The 13,495-nt window shown below is 41.6% G+C and overlaps 1 protein-coding gene across 1 annotated transcript in view; it reads right to left on the bottom strand.

Moving 5' to 3' along the window:
• Positions 1 to 10,467: 10,467 nt before the first annotated feature.
• The window catches only part of LOC6603502 (clathrin heavy chain), a 34,321-nt gene continuing 31,293 nt past the window's right edge, over positions 10,468 to 13,495 (bottom strand). The window contains exons 5-6 of the mRNA XM_002028445.2: positions 10,906 to 10,992; positions 10,468 to 10,846 (exon numbers count right to left, since the gene is read on the bottom strand). Of these exons, the coding sequence (XP_002028481.1) occupies positions 10,610 to 10,846; positions 10,906 to 10,992 (324 nt within the window). The 3' untranslated portion in view covers positions 10,468 to 10,609. The remainder of the gene's footprint in view (positions 10,847 to 10,905; positions 10,993 to 13,495) is intronic.

Here is a 13,495-nt window from a genome sequence, read left to right as displayed (position 1 = left end):
TTCAGGTTACGCAAAATAGAGATAACACTGTAATTCAGTTCAAGGATAAGTTAGAAAGACAACCAGTGAAAAATTTTGTATTAGAAGATGGTATTGTTTATAGAAAAGATGCTGATTTTGAATTGCTTTATGTTCCGTCTGAAATGGAAAATAATTTAATAAGAACTGTTCACGAGTTTAAAAATGTTTAACCGAGATTAAGCAACATTATTGGTTTCCGAATATGACCGCAAAAGTAGATCATTTTATACAAAATGTAGCCTTCCGTCCGAAAAGACCAATTCCATAAGACAAATTGCATATTGACCATTTCGGACACCTCCCCGCAGTCATTAATAAAAACAAACATATATTGGTAGTTATTGAAGGTTTTACAACTAGTACTAAGGAAGATTGCGCATGTTTAACAAATAATAAATAGATATTTTGAAAATTATAGCAGACCTAGGAAAATTGTCAGTGATAGAGGCTCATGTTTCACATCGTTGGCATTCAGTGAGTTCATGCTATGTAACAACATTAAACATGTTAAAGCAGCAACTGCCTCACCACAGGCAAATGGGACCGTGGAGAGAGTAAATAGATCTATAAAAAGTATGCTAGCAAAGAGAACTGCACTAGTGCCACATTCAAATTGGTGTAAACTACTTACAACAGCGGAATATGCAATACAAAATTAAAAAAATTCGGCTACTAGGAAAATACCATCAGTAATACTCTTCGGTGTTCAGCAAACACGATATGATATTGACGCTTTAACGGCATTTTTAGAAGACAAAACTAATTCAAAACCAACCAGCCAATAGCATTTCGGAAAGGAGTATTAAGTAAGTATTAAGAGTATTAGATAAAATAACTGAAAACCAAACTAAGATAAAACACTATTATGATACAAATATTAAGAAACATATAGAATTTAATGAAGGAGATTTTGTCCTCGTACGAAACGTTGACACTACGATAAGAAATTTATTACAAAATTTAGGACCATACATTATGAAAAAAATTTACCAAATGATCGGTATGCTATAACTGACATTGCAAATTGTCAAGTATCTCAAAATCCGTAATAGAAGACTGCCGACTTCGGAAATATGTAAATTGGCGTGATCAGTGTAGAACTATCTCCTACTAATCTGTATTTTATAATTTCAGAATGGCCGAGCTGTAAAGTAACACTGAGTACCCTAACCAATAAGCATAATACCCTTACCGATAGCCCGATATTAAACCTGACCGATCCCGATTCTCTAGTGCGATAAGTTTTGTGGGATATTACACTGCGATAAGTCTGATGGGATATTCCTTCTTCGATCGACAAGAAGAAGGAACAGACGTAAAATTAAGAAATTAATAAAACTAAAACCAAGAACTGCGACACACCATATACATATGGTGGTAGGAAAACAAGTTGTCAGAAACACTTATTTTTATTTTAATAACACTGCAACAACTAATAAAACTTTTCATATTTTGGAAAAAAATTTGCTAAATTTTGATACAAATGTGTCCACCGCATATCGCAGATTACTTTCCAGCAAAACGTTAACTCGAAGCACACGGCCAAAATCGTGAAAATTTGTCTTCACCTAATGCAGTGGACTGCTCAATGCCCAGATCTAGATCTCATTGAAAATCGATGAGCTCTGCTTAAAAAATATTGGCAAGTATGGTAAGTCTACACTAAAGCGATTGGATGAGTGTCGCATGATACCTGGCGATCACATACTATATTTAGTCGAGCGTATACCCAAAAGTATTTAGAGTGTGATAAAAGCAAAATATTAAAAAATATCATTCATTTAATAATTCCAAACGTGCAAAAGTGAATACTTCGACTTTTTTTGAAAATTATAAAACCTGGTAAAGAAACCGATGTCTTTTAATTGTAATTATTGTTTCATTTCATGTTGATGTAATTAAATATATATTATTAAATATATATGTACATATATATATATGTATTAAATATATTAATTAAATATATAATTTTTGTTTCACTTCATTTTTTTATTTTATATAAAAATAGTTTTTGAAGATTTTACAGGCATGTCAACTGAAAACAAAAACAGCTCGTTAGAGACCTAACAAAATTGTACAAAACATTAAAATAAAAGTACGCGTATTAACATTGGCCAATCTTAAGGGAAAATGATTGATCGGATAATATTAATTGTATTTGAAAAATCACGATGGAAATGCTCTTAGCAATAAAATGGGTGAGAATTTCATATTCATATTTATTTCTGGACGTTGATTTGGAATGACTGCATCTTACAAGTGGCGATGCAATTACTGCACCATCAAGTGTCCCGTGTGACACCAGCAGAAGCGCGGATCTCATGAAAAACGCATTCCAACTCCCGCCCAACCAGCCGAAGGGCGCTGACACATGACGCGCAGCGCGTTGCCGAACCGAACGCGAGCATGCAGCTAAGATACAGTGGCCAGCACGTGTGGATACATGTTTATCACTTTTCACTTTAAACGCCTGTAAAATCTTTAAAAATCAATCAATCCTTGTGATTTTTTTTTAAAGATTCATTCATTTATTGAGAATAAAAAAAGACAACAATTTCAATTCAAAGAGATCCTTTTCCTTAAGAGATTTTAATTTGTTCAAAAAATGAGCATGTATCCACTTTTGCACGTTTCAAATTTTTTTACTTTAATAATTTTTTAAAAATATTTGTTCCAAAGGACCGAATAAGTATTGGCATACTCTCGACTAAATTTAGTAGGTGCTGGAAAGGTATCATGCCCCACTCCGACCTCACGCGCTCTCAAAGACTCACCCAATCCCTTTGGTGCAGACTCGTACTTTTCCAATGTTTTTTAAACAGAGCCCATCGATTTTCAATAGGATTTAGATCTGCACTATTCAGCAGGCCACTGGATTAAGTGAAAACTCGAATTATTGGGACGATTTTTCACGAATTTAGCTGTGTAAGTCGGACTACCGTCTGGCTGGAAAGTGGTCTCGGGTATGGGGAAGTCACATTTCTCCATAAAATTTGACAAAATGGGTTCCTAAATACTAAGATAATATTCTTTCTTCATTACTCCATCGATTTAAACCAATTGGAGAGCGTCCCATGAGTGGACGCTCTGCGTACGTTCGGCCTGACCGGCAGATAGCCAGAAAAAACCTACCCTCTCTCACAAAAAGTGGCTGCGCATCTTATATTTACCGAGGAGCATAAGAACTGGACCAGGGAAAATTTTAAGAAGGTAATTGGGTCAGATATACCAAAATAAACCGTTTTAAGTCTGATCGAAGTGAAAACTACTTCCAGCCAGACGGTAGTCCGACGTACACAGCTAAATTCGTGAAAAATCGTCCCAATAATTCGAGTTTTCACTTAATCCAGTGGCCTGCTAAATAGTGCAGATCTAAATCCCATTGAAAATCGATGGGCTCTGTTTAAAAAACATTGGAAAAGTACGAGTCTGCACCAAAGGGATTGGGTGAGTCTTTGAGAGCGCGTGAGGTCGGAGTGGGGTATGATACCTTTCCAGCACCTACTCAATTTAGTCGAGAGTATGCCAATACTTATTCGGAATATGATAATAGCTAAGGTCCTTTGGAACAAATATTTTTAAAAAATTATTAAAGTAAAAAAATTTGAAACGTGCAAAAGTGGATACATGCTCATTTTTTGAACAAATTAAAATCTCATAAGGAAAAGGATCTCTTTGAATTGAAATTTTTGTCTTTTTTTATTCTCAATAAATGAATGAATCTTTAAAAAAAAATCACAAGGATTGATTGATTTTTAACGATTTTACAGGCGTTTAAAGTGAAAAGTGATAAAAATGTATCCACACGTGCTCGCCACTGTAGCTGTTAGACTAATAAGCGAGGAAAATTATTACTAAATTTACTGGGAGAACTCAACATGCATTAAAAATACCACTAAAATTACTAATTACGAGAAAGGTATGTGAGTATTAGTAATTTATTAAGAGGAAGGGAATTAGTAGTGGATATAATATGGTAGAGGGAATTATAATCCGAGCATAAGACCCTAAACGGTTCATGCAAGGAATAATTTGATCTACAAAGTCAACGGTTTGTAGTTTCTAGTGAATGTAATAAAAATCGTGAAAATTATTCTGCTCAACAAATCAGGTCTATCTACATCAAGCATTTTTATACGGTTAACTAAGAATGGGAGATTTTCTAATAGCTAGAAAGCCTTTAATAATGAAAGGCTGAAATCAAACATTTTAGGAATAGCGGATAACTTTGCCATACCGCTATACTTTTTTTCGTTAGACTTTTGTATGGTTATGAATTATAAACGATTCCTTCCAGATCAGGGGGAAGCAAGAAGATTCAATGGACAGGGTGAATAGTTTAAGCAAGGGTCCACACAGAGCTTCGGTGCACCTGAGTACCTGAGTACACAGCCTGGAACCCCGTCTGGACCGGGTGAAAACACCGGCTTGACTAGTCGAAGATCATGAATTAGAGAACATTCGTTTAACAAGGGACAGAAAATGCCATTCGACCTCGGTAAACCGTATGAGTACGGATGACCAGAGTAGCTCTCCTCAGAATAGGTGGTTTGGAAAAATTGGGCAAAAAGATCGGCAATTGCGTGATCATTATTTGCCGATGTATAACGAAATGATAGGGAGGATGGGTGTGCGGACGTTCTACGTTTACTGTTTACGAAGCTGTCCTGAGAAAAACGTATCCTGCATCGGAATAGATAGTTTTTATATCATTGAGCATTAAGAACTGAAAAGTTTGACCGAGCTATTACACAACGAGAGAGAGAGATGTGGGAGAACCAACTTCTTGAAATTGTGTATAAAATCTTTCTTTAAAGTTTTTTTGACTAGATAATTCTTTGGTAAACCAAGGGTGTTTTCCAGATCTAATCGGACAAGAAAGCGGCACAAAAGAATCAAAAAATTGTGCCAAGTGCATTGTAAAAAATGTTAGTGCCTTTTATAACATCGGTGCACAAGTACAAGGCGGACCAATCAAAATCCCTAATGAAGTTTTTCTGCTTCGCAAACTCGGCTTTACGAAAGCAGCGGAAACATCCAGATGGCCTACTAGACCGATCCAATACAGATTGTCCTATATCTAGCAAATTTTAATTCACTAAAAAGGCCGTCAGCCATCGGTGCTACAGAGGGATAAACGGATGGCGGGTCGGCTTGTACAACTGCAAATTCGGAATGTGACGCAGCCACTCCGGGTTAGGGCTTCCCCTGTACCTGGGGCGGTCTGTGTCCCACACCCCTAGAACACAGAGGGCCACCCACCGTAACTGTACACACCGGTGGAAGTGCGACTATACTCTCTCCGTGAGGGCGTCTGGAAACAGGTCCTGGTACGGTCATGTCTCTGCCAGGATGCTGGCGAATGGTAGTCGGGCGGAGAGAAGAAAACTCTCAGTGAAATTACCCCAATCCAAGGTGTTATATACCGAGTGATGCATGGCCGATAATATGCGAACTCTGGATACCTGTCGATCTCCAGTTTAAACCAGGCTTCCCGGGGCAAGCGGGCTGTGCCTCGGGTGACCAACCCCTTTCCCGTCTACTCGTGGGAGCTATTATTTCAACTACTCAAAATACAAAAAACAACAAAACCGCAAAGGAGCTCGGTACTCCATCTAAAGTACCCGAGGGACAAGACCATCCCTCTTCATCAACGCCTGGGAAACCATGTCCAAGGAAGACGGGGAAAGACACTCAGTCGGTCCACCGTCTTCAAGCAGCAGCCGCTGCGAGGGGGGCCCGAAAAGTCAATCGGGTCCTTCCAAGTCGCATGACTCCAAGGGCGAACCGGGTACCGGGGTGTGTACTAAGCAGAGCGTAATCGCGGCTGGTAAGCGCTCCGGGACCGAAGAACCCATGGGATCCCCGTTGGGCAGCGTCTATGCACCACGGGGAGGAAAGCCGTCGTACCAGGACAGGAGACGAGCGGCTTTCATCCTGGCAATCCTTTCGTCATCCGGAGGAATTGAGCATTCCCAGCTAAAGCCGGAAAGGGCGCAGCCAAGGCCCCCAACAAGCGGCAATGCTCAGCGGAGGATCCCGCTAGTCAGCCAGGCCGAGCCCAGCAAGCCAAGCGGGTGAAAACCCACTTCACGAACCGATCGTTCGCTGAGTTGCGAGGGGCAAGACCCTAATCGGCGTCCTGGACAGGGGCGCCAAGGACGGCCATGTCCCTCGGGACAAGTGGCATCTGGTGGAGAATGAGCTCCAGGAAAGGTTTCTACAGGAACTGGAGGAGAAGGGCGGAACTCCGCCAAAGCGTGAGGACGCAGGGTGGCATCAAGGCAAGGGGAAAGCCATCGCATGCCAACACGATCGCTCTGCGGCCCTCTGAAGGCGGTGGCTGCCCTCAAAAAGGTCTAACCAAGTGCGAAACTAGAGGCTGTGAAGTGGGAAGATGTCTCCAGCCGACCGAGAGCCAGAGCATGGTCTCGGCTAAGCCTGCAGAACATGAGAAGATCCTTAGGTTACTGCAGGTCTGCAACCCCCACCTTCCTACAGCCGTTTGGAAGGTGGCCAAGGCGGAGGATATCCAAGGACAAAGGCGCCAGATCATCCTCGTCCTTAATGAGGAGTCCCTAGAGCTCGTTGCAAAGACTGACGGTGTAGTGGATTATGGCTACAAGAAAATTACCATATCTACCTACAAGTCCGATCGCAAGGGCAGGCAAGTGGAGGTCGAGACAGACCCGGAGCTGCCGGAGATCCCAAAAGAAGAGGCCTCGTGTGAGGTGGCCAACCCGGCGTCGGATGCGGCGTCCATGGTGTCGGACGACATCCTGGATGACTACGGGTCCGACGAGAGCGACGAGCCAGAGGTCTCAGCCAGACCATTGTCGGGGGGAGCCGGAGTCCCCCGACAGCGACCTAGAAACAACAATGGTGGAGGTGAACCCCAGGAATATCACTGACGCTCCTGCAGATAATCCTCCACCATTTTAAGGCAGCATGCGCTGCGCTACTGCTCCATCTGGCCTAGGGTGGAGCCGACATAGTCCTCGGCAACACGGTCTCCGGTCTGAGGACTTTAGACTCTAAGCTATACGTAGCGGAAACCACATCACTTCCAGTGGGGAAGCACTGTCACAAACAAAAGGGGTGAGTACCTCTTCAGTTACTTACTGACCACTGATATGGTCTTATTAAATCGAGGGAGTGACTCCTGCTTCATAATTAAAAACCGCAAGGAGGTCTTGCACCTCTCGCTTGCCTCTCATGAGATACAGGGGAACATTGTATTCTGGACGGTCCTGAAAGATCACTTCTTCTCGGACCACAGGTACGTAGAAACTCTATTCTCCCTTCATTACCCTTCCATTCCGGAAGCTCCGGCGGACAAACTGGACTCGGTACTCTGATTACCTTTGTCATGTTCTCCCTGAGTCCCCACCTGAGGAGGAGTTTCCCAGGGAGGCCACGACTTGTCTTGTTAAAATCTTCACCGACGCTTAATAAATCCTGCCCCTCTGGCAAGAACAGAGGCCGGAAGAAAACTGAATGGTGGAATCCGAAACTGGGGGAACTCCGGAAAGCCTCCCGGAGACTCTTTAACAAAGCTCAGGCTGAAAACGTTGAGCAAAACTGGGCTGATTACAAGGACACTCTGTCAACCTATAACAAAGAACTTAGGAAAGCCAAACGCGCCTCTTGGCGCAAGTTCTGTAGCGATATCGAGAACAACTCGCACCCGCGCAGAGTTCTCTCGAAGACAACACCCACTCTGGGCTACGTGAAGAACGCCGTCCAGTCTTGGACTACGTCCAGCGATGAGTCGCTAAATCATCTCCTTAATACTCACTTCCCTGGCTGAGATGAAAACACACCCAACTACTTCGCGCCTCCTTCTGTCGTGCACGGGTGCCCACGGGTGCATCCCTGACACCTGGCTTCAGACCTAAGTCGTTTTTATTCCCAAGGCAGGAAGCCCTCGCACACTTCCCCAAAAGATTTCATAACCCTTAGTCTATCGTCTTTCCTTCTGAAAGCGATAGAACGGATCCTAGGGCTACATCTCACAGCGTGTATTCCGCCCAGTATGGTCTCAGACTCCCAGCATGCCTATGGGAAGGGAAGATCCTCCGAAACGGCCGTACACTCGATCACATCGATATTCGAAGCGTTCCTTAACTTTAAGGAGTACACTTTTGTAGCCTTCCTCGACATAGAAGGCGCCTTTAACAACCTCCTTCCGACCGCCATCACGGGCGCACTGACGGACCTGGGGGTTGACTCCCGGACAGTGAGCCTAATCGATTAGATGTTACAATGCAGGACGGTTGAGGACGTCAACGTCCACCAGATTTGTCAGCAGTGGCACACCGCAAGGCGGAGTTCGCTCGCCTCTTCTGTGGAACGTGACAGTGAACGTACTGCTGCACAGGTACAGGGGGTGGTTGCCGCGTGGTCGTATGCAGACTATAGCATTCTCCGGTAAATTTTGCAGGCGTTGTGTGAGTGCATGACAAGTACTCTCACGAAGATATCGAGATGGGCAGACGAATGCGGGCTAGGAGTTAAGCCGTGTAAAACGCAACTTGTGCTTTTCACTAGGTACAAAGTTCCAGCAGTGACACCCCCAAAACTCTGTGGGGAGGTGCTAGTCTTCAGCAACAATGCCAAGTATCTTGGCCTAATCCACGACAGAAAGCTCGATTGGAAACTGAGCATAGAGGATAGAGTAAGGAAGGCCACAGTGGCCCTCTATGCATGCAGGAAAGCAATCGGACTAAAATTGGGAAGGACCCCGTATATAGCTCGGTGGCTATACACCGCCATCATACGACCAATCATGCTCTATGGAGTGGTAGTATGGTGGTCAGCCCTAGACAAAACTAATTGTCTTAACAGACTCAGTAGAGTTCAACGCACGGCAGAGCTATGCATAACTGGCGGGCTACGCACTACTCCAAGGGAAGCCCTGGATACCGTGCTGAACCTCCTCGCTGTAGATCTCATGGGAAAGAATGTTGCAACACTTTCCGCCCTCAGAATGAGAGGAGCCAAACAGTGGAAAGCGTCCGCGGTTGGGCACTCGGGAATCCTGACGAGACTCCCTAACCTAATTCACTAAAAAATGTAGGAGCTAGTCGCAGGATTGTGTAATGCACTGTAGCTCGGTTTCAGGAAACGGGAAGAATTAAAATATTCCACATAGGTGGCAAAAAGTGCACCGTTACAAATTACGGCATGGTAAAGACCTCAGGAACCAAGTAAGGAGAAACTGTGCATTTATGGGAAGATCAAATATCAAAAATACTAAGTGTGAGCCGTACGTTCATTCAAAACAAGCGGAAATGTAGTGAGCCGCCTAGCTGATTATTAACTTATGATTTCTGTAACTTATACAATCAGGCAGGCTCCGTTTTTCATTTACTTTTGCGGATTGGATCAATGGAGTACCATATTAACTTTTTTTCACAAATTATCTTTATTTTTGGAATTATTGGACTAAATGCCATTTTATCAGGAACCATTTCTTAGTCAGAATTTAGGAGTGATTCGGGTCATTATCCTGCTGTAACTCCCACTTTAATTGCATTTCCTGTTCAGTATTATACTGTCGGAGTATTTTTACATAGTGGGAGGCACTTTTTTTCTGCAACGTTTTAATAGAGTACCTTGTGTCGTGGACAGTTTCCCATCAAATCCAAACAATTTGACCATAGTTTTATCTGACTAAAACACATTTTTCCAATTTAAACGAGAAAAATGCAACTTGTTTTGTAGATCAAAAAAAATATAAAATAATTTTTGGTATTTTTTTTTTAATCTTATTGTTTTGTTATATTTTGATACGTTACTGTATACACTGTAAAAAAAAGTATGAAACTTAAAATAAACATTTTTCACAAATTTTGGAAAATACAAAGAAAGAAAAAACAAAAAATATGCCGTCTATATTATCTTTCCATGACTGTATATGCGAATTTACGGAAGCGCCGGAAATGATTTCGGAGTCAATGACTGTCGCCTGCTCTATCCCTGTCTTCTGGTATTTATGTTTGCAAAAGGGACCAATTGATTTGTTGGCTAATGTCGTGAGGGAGGATTTTAGTAGGGCAGCCAACGCAGAAAGCGAATCCTCCCAATTTAACTCGCACTTGACATGAAAGATGGAAAAAACATAGAGACTATAATAATTATGCAATCTGATCCGAATCGGCTTTTGATGCCGATCTTTACAACGCTTCCTGCTGGTATATTGGGTATAAAAATGTGGATATATGTATATAATGTAATTGAAAATTGATTCTGAGGACGAATAGATACTTTCCTTTTAATAGGTATCATGACAGCTCTTCATTAAACTACACTATTAAATATTTTGTTAATAAAGAAAATAATGACACTAACCCATATTTTTGTGGTATTATCCAACTTTTCCGATTCAAAATAACACTCAAAAAGTTTGACTGCGTCTGATTATAGTTCATACTGTTTTTGAGCTGTAGTGTAGGTGTTGATGTATTTTGGTGCAAAATAAACTATTAACTTGTTACTCTTTTTGTATTGGTAATGTTTTTGATGATGGTACATTTCTTGTTCACATTACTTCTATTATTTTATTTATTTGCTTTCTGGTCGTTGCCTACAAATATGGATAGCCCATATTGCGCCCTGTTGTCGTCGCAGCAGCAACTGTAGCAGCGCCAGGCGGATAATTCTGTGCATATTGAGCCGGAATGCCCATTGCTGGCCCAGCAGTTATCATAAGTTGCGGCTCCATTTGTATAATATTTTTATGTTCAGTGGTGTCTTCTTCCTTTTCGCGCTGAGCCTCGTTCAACTCCAATTTATCAACTTTATTAGTGTATTCACGCAAGACCTGTCAAATGGACCACTAGTGTAAATTTAACTACATTTTGATTTTAGATGGGCCTTTACCTGTATTAAGTAGGGCATGGCAAAATCCATAATCTTATGTTTCCATGCCAGTTCCAAAATTACATCAGGGCGCAACAAATCGTAGCACTAAAAATATGATTGGTAATGTAAGTGAAAATATATATTAGAGTTCCGATACCTGTGTAACCGGTAGTCAGTAAGTTAGTATATATTAATATTAATATATATATATAATGTTAATATACATTAGGGTTGCGCTTGGTTTTATTGGCGAAACAATCAATAAAATATGAAGTTATAGCTCAATTCAACAACGTAGAATATTTGGATGATTTGGAATATTAAAAGATAAGTTCGCAGCGAAAATCTCAGCTCGATGGACTATTATTTATGCCAATAATAAATATTGTTGGCGACGTTCAGCAACTTTTTTCTAATTTTTTTCAGTACTTGATTATAGACTTTTATAAGTCTAACGGCTCGTTTGGCTGAATAATTAAATTTCGTTTAAATTCATTTTTTTTTTTAAATTAAAAAGTAAATTCAAATTGTGTAATTATTTTTATATTTTGACCTTCATTATAATACTATAATACTAAACTATAATAATACTATAATACTATAAATATTAGCAGAATTAGCTGTTTCAAAATCCAATAATCTCTTTGTACCAAATGTAGGCAAATCTTTTTCTTTTCATATTAAGCGTTTTGTAGAAGCTTTGAAACCCCCATCATTATTTCACTTAAGGAACGCGAACAAATTCTGGATGCGCCAAAATTAATTTCATCTACTGAAGTAAAATTATCAAACCCAACTTTCAGTTGTCGGAACTTAAGAGCGCTGCATTTCTCCTAGGGAAAATTATTAGACCGAAACTTTGTATACTTCCCGTGCAGACATCACAGAAGTGTCGTATATTTTTGAGGGAAGCATTTGCATAAGGTACAAATGTTCCGCTCTTTGTCAGATTTAAGATTCCTAGAACACAATTGAAACACACTAAGTTTAAGTTTGGCGTAACTAATGAGTACGTTGCAACGCATTTAAGTAACAGAAGAAATGCCATAATTATTTTCTGCCAAGCTGAATTGACAAAACATTGTGCGCGTACTGTTTACGTTAACTCTAATCAAAGACTATACAATACCAAGATGTTGCATGAGCGACCAAAAAGCTGTTCTATGGCGGGTCCTAACATTAGAACCCAAAAGGCACGAGGGAGCGCGCGGGGTTTCAATTCCCTTTTCGCCTGTACTCCATCTCTACCGCGACCCCGCTGCCCATCGGTTTCGTCTGTTCGGCAATTCTGGACGCTCGAGCCTCAGCACCGTCGAAGCGGTGGTCGCGGATCGGCGATGTCTTTGGAGCGGCACAGTGGGAAAATTCGATTGGAAAATTCTCTATTAGATGCGTACATTAGATTTATCTAAAGCACTCATACAATTTTTTTACTATTTCGGCTGAGTCCCCACTGTGCCGCGCCAAAGACATCAGCGACCACGCTGCCCTACGGTTTCGGCACGCAGACGATTCATATTTGTATTTGTATTCTTTCTCTCGAGACACACCGACTCGAAGCCGAGTAGCATTTCGGAGGCGAAGGTAGCGTAAAAGAGAATTGAAGTAATAGCCCCGCGCGCCCGTACCATGAAGCGTCAAACGAAAATTGAAAAAGAATTTGTTCCTCATGCAACATCTTGGTATTGTATAGTCTTTGCTCTAATTTATTCGCGAAAAGACGTTCAGGGCATGGTTACTTTTGCTCGTGTTTCCCCATCAAAATCTTGTTATATCAAGTCTTGATGTACATACTAATTAAAACGATAATTGCAATTGAAGAAATAAATACATTAGATTAAGATTGGCCTATTTGGCGTTAGACTCCAATAAAGATTCGATTTGATCTGTTTCCATATTTATTTAATTTTTTGTACATTTATCTCTTTTTTCTATTCTTACAATAATCTTAATTTATAATTTATCTGGCTTCCTTTCACCAAATCACGCACACTGCACGAAGTAGAGTAGGAGAGAGAGAGAATGGGGAAGTTCCGTTGCAGTAGGCTCGGTAATCTGTTAGATATGGTCATTCTCTATCATTCTGGGTTTTAGTTTTCATGCCACAGAATTTCGTCCTTTGTGGGGGCGGAAGGGGTCGGGCGAAATATTGAAATTACATTTGCTTACAAGTACAGTGTGGATCACTATCTGGATCTGGAAGATCTGACGAACCACACCAAAAAGCAATACGAGGTGACAGAGATGCAGGGCCGAGCTGGACAGATAAGTGCTGGGTTAGCTGTTCCAGCAGTACGCCCAGGGTAAAGGACGTGGACCAGACCAGATACGGAAGCGAGTGAAAGTACCAAACGTAGAACTGATAGTGCAGCGAGCGGAAGCAAGCCACGCCGATGAAGTTGCACAGGAAGAAGGGCAGCAGGGCCAGTTGCGTGCACCGAACAAAGTGGATGCCATAGCGGGAGCTGTAGGAGCCGCTGCCTTGCCGCCCGATGACTTTTGTGGTGTCTTTTCGAAGGCGTTCAGAAAGGATTGCTGTTCGGCGCTTAGCTTCTCCGTGCCCTTTTCTTTTTCGCTTCCTTCTTGATCTTGCTTTGGCCTTGGACTT

This window comes from Drosophila persimilis, unplaced genomic scaffold (assembly GCF_003286085.1).
Source record: "Drosophila persimilis strain 14011-0111.01,24,50 unplaced genomic scaffold, DperRS2 tig00000631-arrow-arrow-pilon, whole genome shotgun sequence".
NCBI classification, from domain to species: Eukaryota; Metazoa; Arthropoda; class Insecta; order Diptera; family Drosophilidae; genus Drosophila; species Drosophila persimilis.
Note: the sequence above shows the minus strand (reverse complement) of the source record. Positions and strands in the feature narration are given on the sequence as shown.